Source organism: Barbus barbus (genome assembly GCF_936440315.1).
Source record: "Barbus barbus genome assembly, chromosome: 32".
NCBI lineage: Eukaryota > Metazoa > Chordata > Actinopteri > Cypriniformes > Cyprinidae > Barbus > Barbus barbus.
The window spans coordinates 22,187,392-22,201,464 of NC_136760.1; the positions used below are offsets into that span (position 1 = coordinate 22,187,392).

Genomic DNA, 14,073 nt, shown 5'->3' on the forward strand with positions numbered 1-14,073 from the left:
AAACTACTGTGCGAAGCTTTAGGCTAAGTACTTTTTTTTTAAAGAAGCTAATACTTTTTTTCAGCAAAGACACGTTTGATTGATCAAATGTTACAAAAGATTTGTATTTCAAATTAAATCTGTACATTTGAACTTACTATTCATCAAAAAAACCTGAAAAAAAACAATCCTGAATCAAGAAATGATTCTTAAGCACCAAATCTGCTAAATAAAATGATTTCTGAATGATCATGTGTCACTACAGACTGGAGTAAATGGCTGCTGAAAATAAAACTTTGCCATCATTTTACAATATATTATGTATAGTAACAGTTTATATTTGTAATATTTTTTTCATAATACTACTGAGTTTTACTGTATTTATGATCAAATACATATGCAACCTTGGTGAGTATAAAAGACAGACTTCTTCTAAAAACATACAAAAAGATTCCAAGCTTTTATCTTCATTCCATGTTATTCTAAATAAAAAAGCTTGAATTTTTTATCTTTTATAAGTTATTATAATAGATAAAGAGATAGATTCCCAAAAAATATGGACAAAAATATTTTAAAATTTAATTTTTGTGTGTGTGTGTGTGTGTGTGTGTGTTCTGCAAAAGAAAGTCATATAGGTTTTAAACAACATTGGGACAGAAATATAATTTTTAAGAAGCTGTCCCTTTAAATGGATTGCAAATGGTGTTTCACCTTTTGTTTTTCCCGTATTTTTCAGACGCTGAGCATCCCAGCACTCTTCTTCAGGCCTGGGTCCCTCTTCTGCCCTCGTGGCAATGTAAGAAGCGTTACGGCGAGCGTTTCACTAGCCACGACATGCTGTGTGCTGGCAGTATGACGTCTGACCTCAGAAAGCATGCTGACAGCTGCCAGGGCGACAGCGGGGGTCCGCTGGTGTGTCAGGGTGAGGCCGGGCGCTGGGTACTGACAGGGGTCATTTCCTGGGGTCACGGCTGTGGTGACCCCTCGTACCCAGGTGTGTATTCACGGGTCAGCCGTTACCTGCCCTGGATCGAACAGGTGACGCACAGCACCGCTCCTCTCCAGCACTGAAGCACCAACTACTTTCTCTGAAAACCACCCTCCCCATCACGCTTCAGAGAACCAGGACTCTATGACAGGAAAAACAAGATCCTGATAGTGTTTGACACCTACTGTAAGCTTTCAACACCCTGGATCTTAATTCCTCTGTATTCTATCTGTACAATTAAATTTTATGGCTTTAGCATTTAGAGATTAGGATCTTTCCATACTCGCAGACTGAGTCTGTGAAGGTTTCATTCATGTAGGACACTGTACGATGACCTGTGTGATGGTAAATGGACAATTTGCCTCAAAATTAAAGTTCTGTCATCATTTACTCACCCTTTAGTATGAGGATGAATAAGCAATGACAGGATTTCCATTTTCGGGCGAACTGGCCCTTTAAAAGAGTGTGATTCTACTGTGCATTTAAAATGTTTGTAGTGCCGTCCAGAGGCTGCAGTGCATGTCAATGTATGTATTGTATTTAAAAGCCATTCGATGCAGCTGCCCAGGCCTTCTGCATGGTAGAGAATGGTAGCATAAGCTCTGCAAAAGCAGGTTTATTTCTTATTCTGTGGGGCGGAAGAAAACGAAATGGATTCCTCTACTCTCCTTATTTAACAGAAGGCTTGAAGGAAACATTTTCAGTTGTGTGGATTAGACAAGTAAAATGAATCACGTAGGTTTTTTTAGATAGCGACAGTCGAAGTGATCTTTAAAGCCATGTGTCTTCTATATGTGTCATACATCTAATGCAGTTAGAATTTTTGATTTTTAATCATGTACAGTAAATCATGATATTTAATGTATTGGTTTACCAAGTACGCTCTGTATCAGTACTGATGCATACAGCTCTTGAAGATAAATGACTCAATGTGTTGTTTTGTCCCAGTCTTAGTAGACGTTTTAGGGCACAAATGGCATTTTCAATTCATAATAGTGAATAACCTAATGTGACTTTTCTCTTATTTGTCATGGTGATTTACAATACAATGTGTGTCTTTATGTAAATGCAGTATAACAATTGATAATGGGTTTTGTCCGTGCAAAGGGTAAAATCGAGGAGTTTCTCATTTCTAATGCATTGAAAGAATAAGTTTGGGACAATGACTATATTTTGGTTGACAGTCAGTTTAATGATTTTATTTTGTAGCATCTCTTAACTGTTCCTGTACTTTGTTCTGTGAACGTGTTTTCATCCAGTGGGTGGCGATATTGTGTTTTTTTATTCAGTTCTGTTCTGTGCACCATCTAGAAATATTCTTCAGTCTGTTTCATATTTTAAACCCCTTCTGACTGTTTCTTCATCAGAATTTCAGTGATATTCATGCAAATAATGGTAGATTTTTGTATTTCACCTGCAGAGAAAAATGTAAGTAACAAGGGCTCTTTAAAATTGGTCATTAAGAAATGCAATAGGCAAATGTAAATAGGACGTGACATCACAGATGATAATGATGCATTGCAGAGAATGTAAAAGCCAAGTGCTTCAAATACATTCGAATTTGTAAATCCAGTTTTATTAAAGTGATTGCACATTTGGACATGAACTATTTCTAGTTGTGTAAAATATAAATGGCTGGGGCGAAAGTATTATGAAAACTCTAAATCATTACTTAGTCATGTATATCTCATTGGCTAAAGTTTTGCTCTATTGATGTCACAAATAAGAATCGCTCCCTAAAACACTGACTCCGTTTACGGCAAGATCTGAAATAAAAGCCAGTTCTTAACATTAAAAAGTTATATTCAGCCTGCTTCATAATTAATGCATATTATCTTACAAATTCTTCTAATAATCTGGTATTGCCTGCTAAATTAGTTAACAGGCATATATTATTTATGTGTTCTTAATGTAAGTGGAGCCATGCCTTCCGATGGGCCTGCATACTTCTACAGCATTATATTGCTATAAAACCATTAGGCCTACACATTCATAGTGGATTCTCAAGAAAAAAAGAACTGTTTAGTTTAAATCCCAAAGCACTACTTTTTGCTTAGTAGGTCTTATAGGTACATTCTGGAGATGTATTAAATGCAAACTGGACTGTACTGAGTGCTCCTGCTCTCTAAAGACTAACTTCTTTCTGTGTTTTGAATGGTGCCTGCTTAGATCTTCTGTTTAAAGTGGCCAATCACTTCATCAGAGCTTTGGGACTCTTCATCAAGGGCCGTGATAAGGAGCTCATCTCCCCGACACACTGGAGAGGGTTGATGTCTGTTGCACGTCATGCAAGCATCTGTTTCTATGTTGATGTTCTCAGTCATTACCAAGTCTTTGATTTTCTGTAAAAAAAAAAAAAAAAAATACAGCTTTGAATATTTTCATGTGTGACAAGTGCCAAAATAAAGTGACCTCTTCTTGTGGCAACCTATTGCTTCACATGGTTTTATTATTTATATTTATTAGAAATACATTTTTGAAAATTATTTGATACATTTGAAATGGATCATAATTATAATTAGTTTTGTGATGCAAAAATAACATGTTACATTTTTTTTTAATGGCACAAAATAAATTAAATAATATTTGCCATCAAGCAATATGAGTCCATTAGTTTGAACGTTGTCTGGTTTCTACTGTAATTCAAATTTACCTGACTAGTTTTTGGCAGAAAACTACCTGGGCAAATTTTGTAAGGGTTATGTAGCCATAATTTTTCTTCACTCTCTTTTTTGTTTGTTGCACAAAAGAACTTGATGTAAAAATATATTTATTAATAATGTTATGTTAATGGTAAAATGATGCTAACAATGAATGACTAATTCTATCTTAGCCTAATATGGTAATTTTTCTACAGATTTTAAGAAAAATTAAGTAACTTACTTTTTAAAATGTATTTATTCATTTATTTTGCACATTTTGATTTAGTTACCACAGCTATAAGCCATACCTTTTACTTTTATTGGTTTGCAGGTGGTATTGCTCATTATAGACAACATCTGATTGGACAAAAATCTTTTTTTAAGATTAGCCTACATAAATTTAATATATACGAATTTTATAATATATAACATTAGGCTATACATATATTTAATCGTTATATTAATATATACATCGATATATTAACAATAATATTTATTTATTTGTTTGTTTATAATGTATCACCTAAACACATTATTCATCCGATAGAATGTTTCATTCAAAAATCACCTTATCATTCTGTAAAAACAGCTGGTAGCGCACCGTGACAGGGGTGTAGCGCATGGATGGAGGAGCGCAGAACTTTGGGCTGTTTTGAAGAACCTCCCCGTGCACCCGTCAGCTGCTCTCACGCTCATTCGGCGCGGGCTGAAGATGGCGGAGCGGCGCAGGATGCGCTCACGAGACATCAAAGTTCTTTCTGTGGCGTTCAATTGATTCGGATTTTCGTGACTGCTCTCAAAGTGGATTTTTAGAAAGGTAAGGGGATGCGTGATGAGTGCTGTATTGCATGCGCGAAGCGTAGAGCTGCTCGCGTTCTTTGGAAACGCACACACATACTGGTTTGGCGTTGACTTCAGTTGCAATGTGGCAGTCCGACAGATGCAGGAACGTCTCGCCTTCAGCCTGAAGCAATGCATGAGACTAGAGTGTTGCGTGACATGTTCGAAGAACATCTGGGTATGTACTTGTTTGTAGACTGAAGACAAATCAGTGCTATTGTTTGCAAAGTTGTAATGTTTACGCCACTGCCTCCTTGAGACGATCAAATTCTTGTCAGTACAATAGAGCAGAGACCTGTCAAAATGTTTAAATGCCCCTTTAAATGGGTTTGTTGTCTATTTTTATAGTTTGTGATAAGCTTTTATAACTTAAACGAAGAGGCTGTAGCACATTTATGTATTGGAATGGGATTATTTATTTGTAGCAGAGATTTATTTGACCGATAACAATTATTTTTATATTTAGTAAGTGTCCGATAAATTATAAACATAACCGATTTTTAATTTTAGACCGTAATGATGACTAGAATACAAAACAAAGATATTCATTGTGAATGTTTGATAAATACTAATAGGCTACCCCAATAATGATTGTTTTGTGATCTAAATTTTCATATTGTTTTGCTTAATGCTACATAATTAAGCTACAGATTTTTTTACTTGAGGATGAATGGCTGTTAAAAATCACATCTTATTTATCACAAATAGGCTAAAATATGAAATGAGTTATTTTTTGCCTGTAAATGCAATTGTTGGTCATCTTTTTTAGAGAATGATCACATAATGCCCAATGTAAAAGAACTGCTATCGGTTTGATATCGGTTACAGTATATGGTTCAAACCAATTATCGGTCAATCTCGATTAAAACGGACCTTTTGTTTTTCAAAGCACAAACAAACCTGTTGATGTTTCTTTGTTCTAAAACATGACTTGTACAGCCTGTAATTGTTTTGCTGTGGGCATTTGGGGTATTGTCAGCGTGCAGTCTGTGATATTCTGCCAAGGTGTGTGGGAAGTTTTTTCTTGATGTGTTTTTGTTTGTGTTATGCTCATCAGATATGTTTTAGAGAGAAAAGAGGAAGGTGTGCAGATGAAGTTGAAATGTCACATCAGTTAAATGACATTTCGAAGCACAAGGGCCTGTTTGCTTTTGAGATGCTTTTAAGCTCTATGTTTTGAAGGAATGGCTGGACTGTGTGATTAGGAAAGCATCTGTTTTCTTCCCTGTGAAGCCTCACGGCTAGATAGTTTCACTGGCTGTGCATCCAAGCACATCCTTTTTTGTGATTTTTACGCTATAAATTATGAGTCAAATGAAAATTAAGTCTCATTTAATGTACTATTGATAAGATGCTTGAGGTTCCATATAAAAATGAAACGTGGGTAAATCTAGAGAAAAAAGATGGTATTGAAGTTTTGAAATAAATGACTACTGTTGCTGGTGGAGTGATGGCACATTTGAAATGAAATTATGAAAGTCGTTTTTTTTAGACGTTTTAGCTTCGACTCAGTAATTACATTCGGCAGCTATTGAAGTAGGGGAAGAGAATAATAAAAGAGCTTCCGCCTCCTTTGAAATGAACCTATTAATGCCTCTCATTCGACTGAGGAACCCAATGAGTGCTGGTCAGAGAGCTGAAGATGAATACTAGTCATTGAGTGCCTCATTGATGTCCTTGATGAGTCAGATATAATTAAACATTGTTGCTCGTATTCATTCTTCAGGCTGTAATTTGCTTCATGAAGAGCTTAATCAGTGCTCGATAAAAGTGGAGCCAAACCTGTTTACGTGCTTACTGTGTAAATAGACCTACCTTATCTGCTCACAACAACCACCTCCTTCAATCTGTCATACACTAGATGCACGTTAAACAGAGTCACACATGCACACACACTCTTATAAATTAGTTAATGACCTTATTTGTAATGCACTTTCATGCACATATAATACTGAGTGCTGGTCATCAGCTTACTTGTGTCCAGTTGACATCAAGTGAATTCTATGGATTTTTCTACAGTCTGAATAGGGGAGTCAACAAAGCTGTTCTTTTCTTTGTAAATGAAGCAAAACCTGCTTTATTACTGTATTTGAAAGCTATTGCTATTTCCTTATTGCAAACCAAGCCCATGGGATATGGCTGATAACACAGTGTGACAGTTCTGTTTTTGTCCCGTAACCTTAAAAATTGGCCATTGTTTTTTTTTTTTTTTTTTGTATTGTCATTTGGCTGTTCCATAGTTTAGAGTTTATGCAATGCTTTTTCATTACTGTTTCAGAGTTGGTTTTATAAGGGGGCTGGCGTGGTGACATTCTGTTTGTGGTGTGGAATGCTGCAATGCCTGGTTGCAGTCTTAACCAATATCTATAAAACGTTCCTTCAGTTCCCACCGACTGAGTTGCTCTATGAGTCACTGAGTACTGATTTCATTTTGAATTTATTAACTGTAATACGTTTTGTTGGATTCTGCTTCTCTGTTCTTAAAGGCCTAAAAGGCAGTTGAATTCACTAAATTCGCAGAATGCACAGATAAGGCTATATTACAATGCATGCTCAGCACACGGATCTATGATAGTGGACAAAGCAAGACAAATGTTGATTGTAAATATAGTTATATATGTAACTATATTTAATAAAGTTATACTTTTACTCAATAATTGTCGCTATGTATTTGTGCTATCGTGTTGTTAGCTTAACAACATGCTTAGCATCATGTTTAGTTGCTATTGTGCCCTTCAAGTGGAGTTAAAAACATAATTATTGGTTCTGAGCACATGAATGATCAAGCAAAATCTTATTTACAAGTGAGAAAGTAAATAAGTTCTAGAATAAAACATGAGTTGCTGAGTTGTGGCGTTGGAAGAGACATGACAATTTAAAACGTGGAGGAAACCTTGATTTGTAATATTCCTAATATGATCACGTATAATATTTAGAATCTATATATAGAGATCAGTTATCAGAAAGAAGTCTGTGAATGGTGTAAAGTTAATAACACAGCTTGCATGGTTTGCTTTATGTAACACATTTAGTTGTGATACAATGCCATGTATAAATAAGTGCTATTGAATTCAAAACTTTCATTTTGAATTAAGATGTTATTATTTTTCTGTTCAAAATATAATACTTTTGGTTTGATTCGATTGTTTCCATGTTATGTTTTTGACTTGAATTGGTGACCTGTCTAAAGGAATGAGTGACTCGGAGGTATGAGCTTCTCACATGTACGTGAAGGCAGTATCTGATCCATTTCAGTTAGGATGCTGCCTTAGAAGGCAATAGACAGCAAGGCAGCTCACTAGGTTTGGAACAGAGCCTCTGTCTGTATCTTAGGGCTATCATATCAGTATAGCTCTTAAAATATGAATAAATACACTGATAGTTTGAGTTCCAGCATGATCTGTTTAGTAAAATGACAAACAATAGGGAAAATCACCCAGAAGGTCCAATCTGTATTTTAGTTGCCTATTGTTTACTGTAAGATATGAAATTTCATTGTAAATCTGACCATGACTTTCTTAACTTGTAGTTATAGCCATGATTTTTGTTCTCTGTAAATGGCTGAAGGTATTTCTTTTGCTCTCATATAATCTTTTTTCTCCTTATCAGAGCTGCAAACTCCTCATGATGGAGCCATCATGAGCATCTATGTGGGAACATTGACATTTAAACCAACAGGTGAAAATGTTAGCTCAGTTTAAACTATAGGATCAAGATGTTAACAATAGAATGCATGAAGGAAGGCAGAGGTAGTGTCTTCAAGTCTCCTAGATGAGCGTGTCCTGTCCCCAGGCAGTAGTCTCCAAGTCTGCAACCCGAGAGTTGTCGCTCTCTCTCTCCGAGAAGGAAGTTAGGAATGGATGGTAGCAACGTTGAAAAAGCCAGTGGGGGGGAGGGTGACGGGCTGCTCCGTGGGGAGCCAAGAGCTGTCTGGTCAGGGATCAAATTCTCGCACTGTTGGCTTGCTCGCATCCATAATTCATGTGCTTTTTTACTTGCAGAGGAAAATGGAAAATGTGCTGTGCTTTTTCCTCCAACTCTCTCCCTCTCTTTCTCTCTCAATCTCGCTCTTGTATTTGCTTTTGTCCTTTCATTTCATCAACCCCTTCCAACTATTCTCTCTGACATGAAAGAGTCTGCTTGAAAGCAGGCATTATTTGATGGGAAATCCGTAGATTTTTTGGGTTTGTTGGATTTGAATTTTTCCGCCTGTACTCATTCCTGTGGCTCTTAGTGTTATTTTTTTCACATTGCTTGTATATAGGTTAGGGATGTGCAAAACAATGTATTTTCATAATGGGTTAGCCTGTAAGTTGCGTGTATGACTAGTTGAATAGTCATCTGTCCTTAATCGCACTTGATTCCTAAAGTAGCTATCTATTTTTACTCAAAGCACCTGGAAGTGTAGGTGTGTTCCCTTCACGTCTTACTGTGATTATGAGATTACAACTTGTAAACTTTGTAATGTCGTTATTTCTTTATGTATCCATTTAATAATTCTTATAATTGACTTAAAAGCAAAAAACTAAATGCAGTTTAATTCAGCTAGTAAATGGTTGAAATAATCTCTAATGTCCCAGTAAATATACTATTTAATAAGTATATTAATAAGGCGTTGCATTTGTAAAATGAGATATTTACTGATATTGTGGTTTTGTCTACTGATTACTCAAATTAATAGATTAATTTTGCTGTTAATAGCGTTTCCATAGAAACACAATTCTAAGGATGTGAACAGCTGTGAGTAGCATGCCTTGGTTGTCGTTTAGTGGTGTGAATGTAGCATTATGTTGCTAAGCTAACAATCTTATACTCAGAGCATTAAAACACACACACACACAAATTGGCTAAAATTGTGAATTTCTATTAGATATGACAATTTTTAATCTGTTTTGTATTAAGACAGAATGACCTTGTGTTAGCAGGAAAAAAAATCTAGATAAACTAGTCAACCTCACTAATTAACTCGTGACCCTTACACGCCAGGTCAGATGAAAGCCAAGGCCTTTTCTGCTTCACTTATCTTTTTTGAGGGGACTTTTTGTAATAAAGATGTTTACATTCCCACAAAATGAGATATTCTGTGTCCTAGAAGCTTCCACCTTGTCAGATATAAGCTGCACCGAACACAGCAGGGAATGTATTTTTCTCTCCAAAACTGTCGGATAAATCCATTTTCATTCAGTTCAGTGGTTTTATGTTGGCGAAGAAATCAGTCTTTCCTGCTTTTTATCCAATCGATTACCCATTCTGGCTTGTTTGACCCACTGCAAAAGCTCACGTGGCTGTCTGCTCGTATTGTCATAATAAGGTCAGCACACAGAATGTTAGACCACGGTTTCTGTCAGTAGCAGGTAAACCCCAGCAGTGCCTCATAATCAGGGATCAGACTGTGTTGTGATTTGCTAATGGGGACCGTATGTTATTTACTCAAATGTTTTTTTCATAGACTCACACTTTAATGAAATCAAGATGATCATCTCCTTATTGGCCGGGTGAAATAATCAGCGAATAGATCTACTGTAGAACAGAATTCACTTTTCCTCTAAGTGGATTGATCTGTCACCCCAGGTTACCCGTGAACATTCAGCTTCCAGTGCTCTCGGAACACAAGGAGGTGAAAATTGTCTCTTTTTACGGTTAGTAGACACCCTTTTTGACAGTGTTGGGAGAGCTAATTTGAAACAAGCTGCAAGCTTCTCATGATTTAAAAAACTACATTCAAGCTACCACTTAAAAAAATAGTCAGCTTTGCTACAAGCTAAAGCTACACTGCAAATTTGTACACGATTTTTAGAAAAATTTAGCATGAAGGTCCACCTTTAAACCCAGAGACTGTATAAAAAAAAAAAGATGGTCGGCACATCTCCTCTTCCTTCCACGGTTGACAAGTGAAGCCAAAACATTCAAGAAAGGCCACTGTCATCTTGCGCCAATGACGTCATTTGAAGCCCAAGTCAGCGCAGTAGTGATCGCAGGCTGGAGCTACCCAAACTCCCATAGACACAATCGCATGCTGTGTGATAAGAACTACCTAAAACAATGAAAACCATGTTTGGGAAAAGTTTATTTGAAGTGAAATTTGATAATTTTTTTGGCTCTCTTCCCATTCAATTACGTGGAGAAGGCGGGAATTATGACCTATACGGCAGCCAACCACTAGATGGCGATCAAAATGATTTGGCTTCACTTTTCAGGACCTGTGCAGCATACGTGCTTAAACCTAACCTAGTCACCACACCACATCACTGCTCATTTGCATACATACAGTATGAATACTGCTTAAAGGGGTCACCAGATGAGAAATTCACTTTTCAAGTTGTTTGAACATAAATGCGTGTTGGAAGTGTGTACACATCCATCCTATAATGATAAAAATCCACCCAGTGTTTTTTTTTTTTTTTTAAATCCCTATTTTAAAATCCCCTTTCTCAAATGAGGCTGTTGTGAGTTGAGCTGTCATCAGTCCGCCATTGTGTCGACTCCAGTGCAGGGGAAGACGATGTCTCCAATGAAGCGATTGAGGTGCTTTGTTGTTGAATGTAATAATGAATATAGCAGTCGTCATTTACTCCTGACATCTGAGCTGCTGAAGACGCAGAGGATTAACGTTACTTTCACTTTGAAGTGAATTCACCGATCCTCAATCTGCCTAAATGCGTCTATGTTCGTGCGAATCATTCGTGATCACCAACAGAAGAAGTGAGTATAAGGGTTTTTTATGAATCTTTGCAAATCACCTTTCCTAATAATGTGCTAGTTAGCCAGTTTCGCAGCTAAAGTAAACAGTACTGCGTCTTACCCCATGGAAGAGAGGGGCGGGGTCAGCTCATTACCATTTTAAAGCATCATGGCCTAAAAAACAGCTTGCTGAAAACAGAGCTGATTTTGACAATGTCAATCAACTGTTGTGGGCGTGGCCTGTACAGAACTACGTAATTCTGACAGGGACCTCAGAACAGCCTGATTTGAGAGAGGGGATTAAAAAAAAAAAACAGTGGGTGGATTTTTATCATTATAGGATGGATGTGTACACACACGTCCAACACACATTTATGTTCAAACAACTCAAAGTGAATTTTGCATCCGATGACCCCTTTAACTTTGTTTTACGACTTGTGGTCAACTCACCAGCTCTCATTCAACTGAATGACTTCAATTGCTTTGTGGGTGCAATCGCTGTCAGTGTGAACACCCTCAACGCAGACTTATTCACATGCTTTCCATATTTGTTATTTCATTAACAATGGGTGTGTCATCCTTTGTTTAAATTGCCCATTAGAACAACCCATTTAGATCTGCCTTTCATTAACCTTTCTGCATTCATCACTAAGCGACACTCCACCATCTACAAAACCATTAGTTTATTTGCTTGGCAAGTCTATATGTATCCTCATTCCCTTAAAATGACTGGGATTGAAATGACTGGAGGTTTTCTTCATGCTGGATTGCTTTCAGTCTTGCATCATTTACTTATGTTCTTTGGACTGAAGGCACTTCAAAGACTGTCATCTTCTGCCATAAATGGAATCCCTCATTATGGCCTTTGATATTTCTTGGCCATCGTTTATCACACTCCGTTTTCTGTCAGAGAAATACTGTATGTATAAATCAAAATATCAATGCAGTATATATTGCAAAGCATGAAGCATTTGTTGTTGATTTCCATTTTTCCACAGTTAATCCAAATCGCTTCTATAAACTAAGATAGATGCATCCTCCCTTACGGTCAGTGCCGGTCATGTAGTTCATTTATTTTCTGTTAGCCAGCACAAGAATTATAATTAGCTCTGTATTTCTGCAACAAGAGAGTTTGATCTCTGATGTTGTTTCTACCCCATTGGACAGGCAAAGAACTTTTCAGGAAAGATTTTTTTTTTTTTAAATGTTATGAAAGCACCATCTTCAATTTGTCTGACGTAACCAGAAATTGATCTTTCTAAACATGTTCTTGAAATAACACACTAAGAATTTTAGTTCTGGAGCTCTGAAAACGTTTTAGGGTCAGTCATTTCTCCCATGGTAGCAAATCCTGTTTCCCTGTATTAGCTGTGTGCCTTCAGCTGTGATGTCTTCATATTGTAGTTCATATGAAGGGATGGTTCACCCAAAAATTACATTTGTCATCATTTACTCATCCTCATGTTGTTCCAAACCAGTTTGTCATCTTTCTTTTGTGGAAAGCAAAATTAGAAGTGTGTCAGTGACTTTGCACTGTATGTACAAACAGAGACAAAGAGGTCAAAGTTCTTCAAAATATCTTCTATTGTGATCCACAGAAGTCATACAGGTTTGAAATCACATGAAGGTGAGTAAATTATGGCAATTTTCATTTTTGGGTAAACAATCCCATTAAGTATTAATGGGATAGTTTCAAAGAATTGTCATTTTACGAGTACTCAAATGATCTTTTTTCATGCAAACAGATGATTTTTTGTTTTGCCTTTAATCTCGAACGCATTCCTACGGGACTGACCTCTGCACAGAGAGCAAACACTGTTTATTGTGCTGCACAATGCCGCTTTGACTTGAAGCAGCACTAGCCATTAATTATAAAGATGGAGTGTATGAGGTGCATATATTTGCATATATTTGCATCTTTAATACCATGGCTAACTTTTTTTTTAATACATGTAATTTGATGGATTGTTAACCATACACTCAGACCTTGGTTACAGTGAAGTTCATTCTAAAATGGTGAAAAAAATGTGTATGTTTAGCAAAGAACCAGTTCGGTTGCTCACAGGAAGCCATGAGGATCTCATAACGCATCATCATGTTTTGAATCACCTCATTTGAATCAAACATTTGAGCTAAAAAATACCTTTGTTCTAGTTATCTGGTGAAAAAAAACAACAAAAAAACAGAAAGCAACACACAAAAAAAGACTCACTCCATTTTCTCATTCAGCAGCATTTTGCTGTGTAATAGGATATTTCACTTTTCTTTAGTCTTTCTGAATCCACAATGAGATTCCCTCTCTCATACTGCCTTTTGAGTACCGGCATTAGCTGAGGGCTTTGTCACTGTGGGATTGTGGGAAAATATATGCTTTGAATTCGAAGCAGGTGCTTTATATTTTAATAAAAGGTCGGAGGAGGATAAATGCATTGTGGTCAACAGTTAGGTTAAAGGTTGTGGCTGTCGAGTAACAGTTGGAGTGATTGCTTGATTTAAATTCTCTGGTCACAATGGTTCCCTTATCATGATGGTTAAATGTGGAGGTTTGCAGCTGCGGGGTGTCCCACAGGGCCACTAAATCCCCCTGCCTGTGCTTAGACTGAGCTGAGCATCTCTCAGAATATCCCTAATGCTCTGCCTGTCTCCTGGGGAGCAATCAACTGCAACTAGCCCGTAATCTCATAAAGAGTGAGAGAGGGAGAGAGTGCTTCAAACTCAGCATCATATTATGAAAATCTTCACCTGTGGTTTTTGGCATGGAGTCTCGCAGCCACGCTGTGCACGTGTCATAACAGCGGCTACACCTTGTCATTCGGTGCTTTCAGCGCTGTGAGAACATGGAGTTCACTAGATAAATTATGTATGAGTTATGAACATCCTCTGAGAGACGAGTTGTACTTTCGAAGGAGATGTCTTGATCGTGTACTGCTAAACATTAAAGAT

At 37.0% G+C, this 14,073-nt stretch overlaps 2 protein-coding genes across 2 annotated transcripts in view; both read left to right on the top strand.

Annotated features, from left to right (window-relative positions):
• Positions 1 to 3,313, top strand: part of LOC306852735 (neurotrypsin-like) — a gene marked incomplete at its 5' end in the record, with an annotated part of 38,934 nt that extends 35,621 nt beyond the window's left edge. The window contains one exon of the mRNA XM_079389796.1: positions 716 to 3,313. Coding sequence (XP_079245922.1) covers positions 716 to 1,050 — 335 coding nt within the window. The 3' untranslated portion in view covers positions 1,051 to 3,313. The remainder of the gene's footprint in view (positions 1 to 715) is intronic.
• Positions 3,314 to 4,297: 984 nt separating this feature from the next.
• LOC306852013 (bifunctional heparan sulfate N-deacetylase/N-sulfotransferase 2-like) overlaps positions 4,298 to 14,073 on the top strand; it is a 71,531-nt gene continuing 61,755 nt past the window's right edge. Inside the window, exon 1 of the mRNA XM_079388578.1 lies at positions 4,298 to 4,426. The gene's annotated coding sequence lies outside the window, so the exon portion shown is untranslated. The remainder of the gene's footprint in view (positions 4,427 to 14,073) is intronic.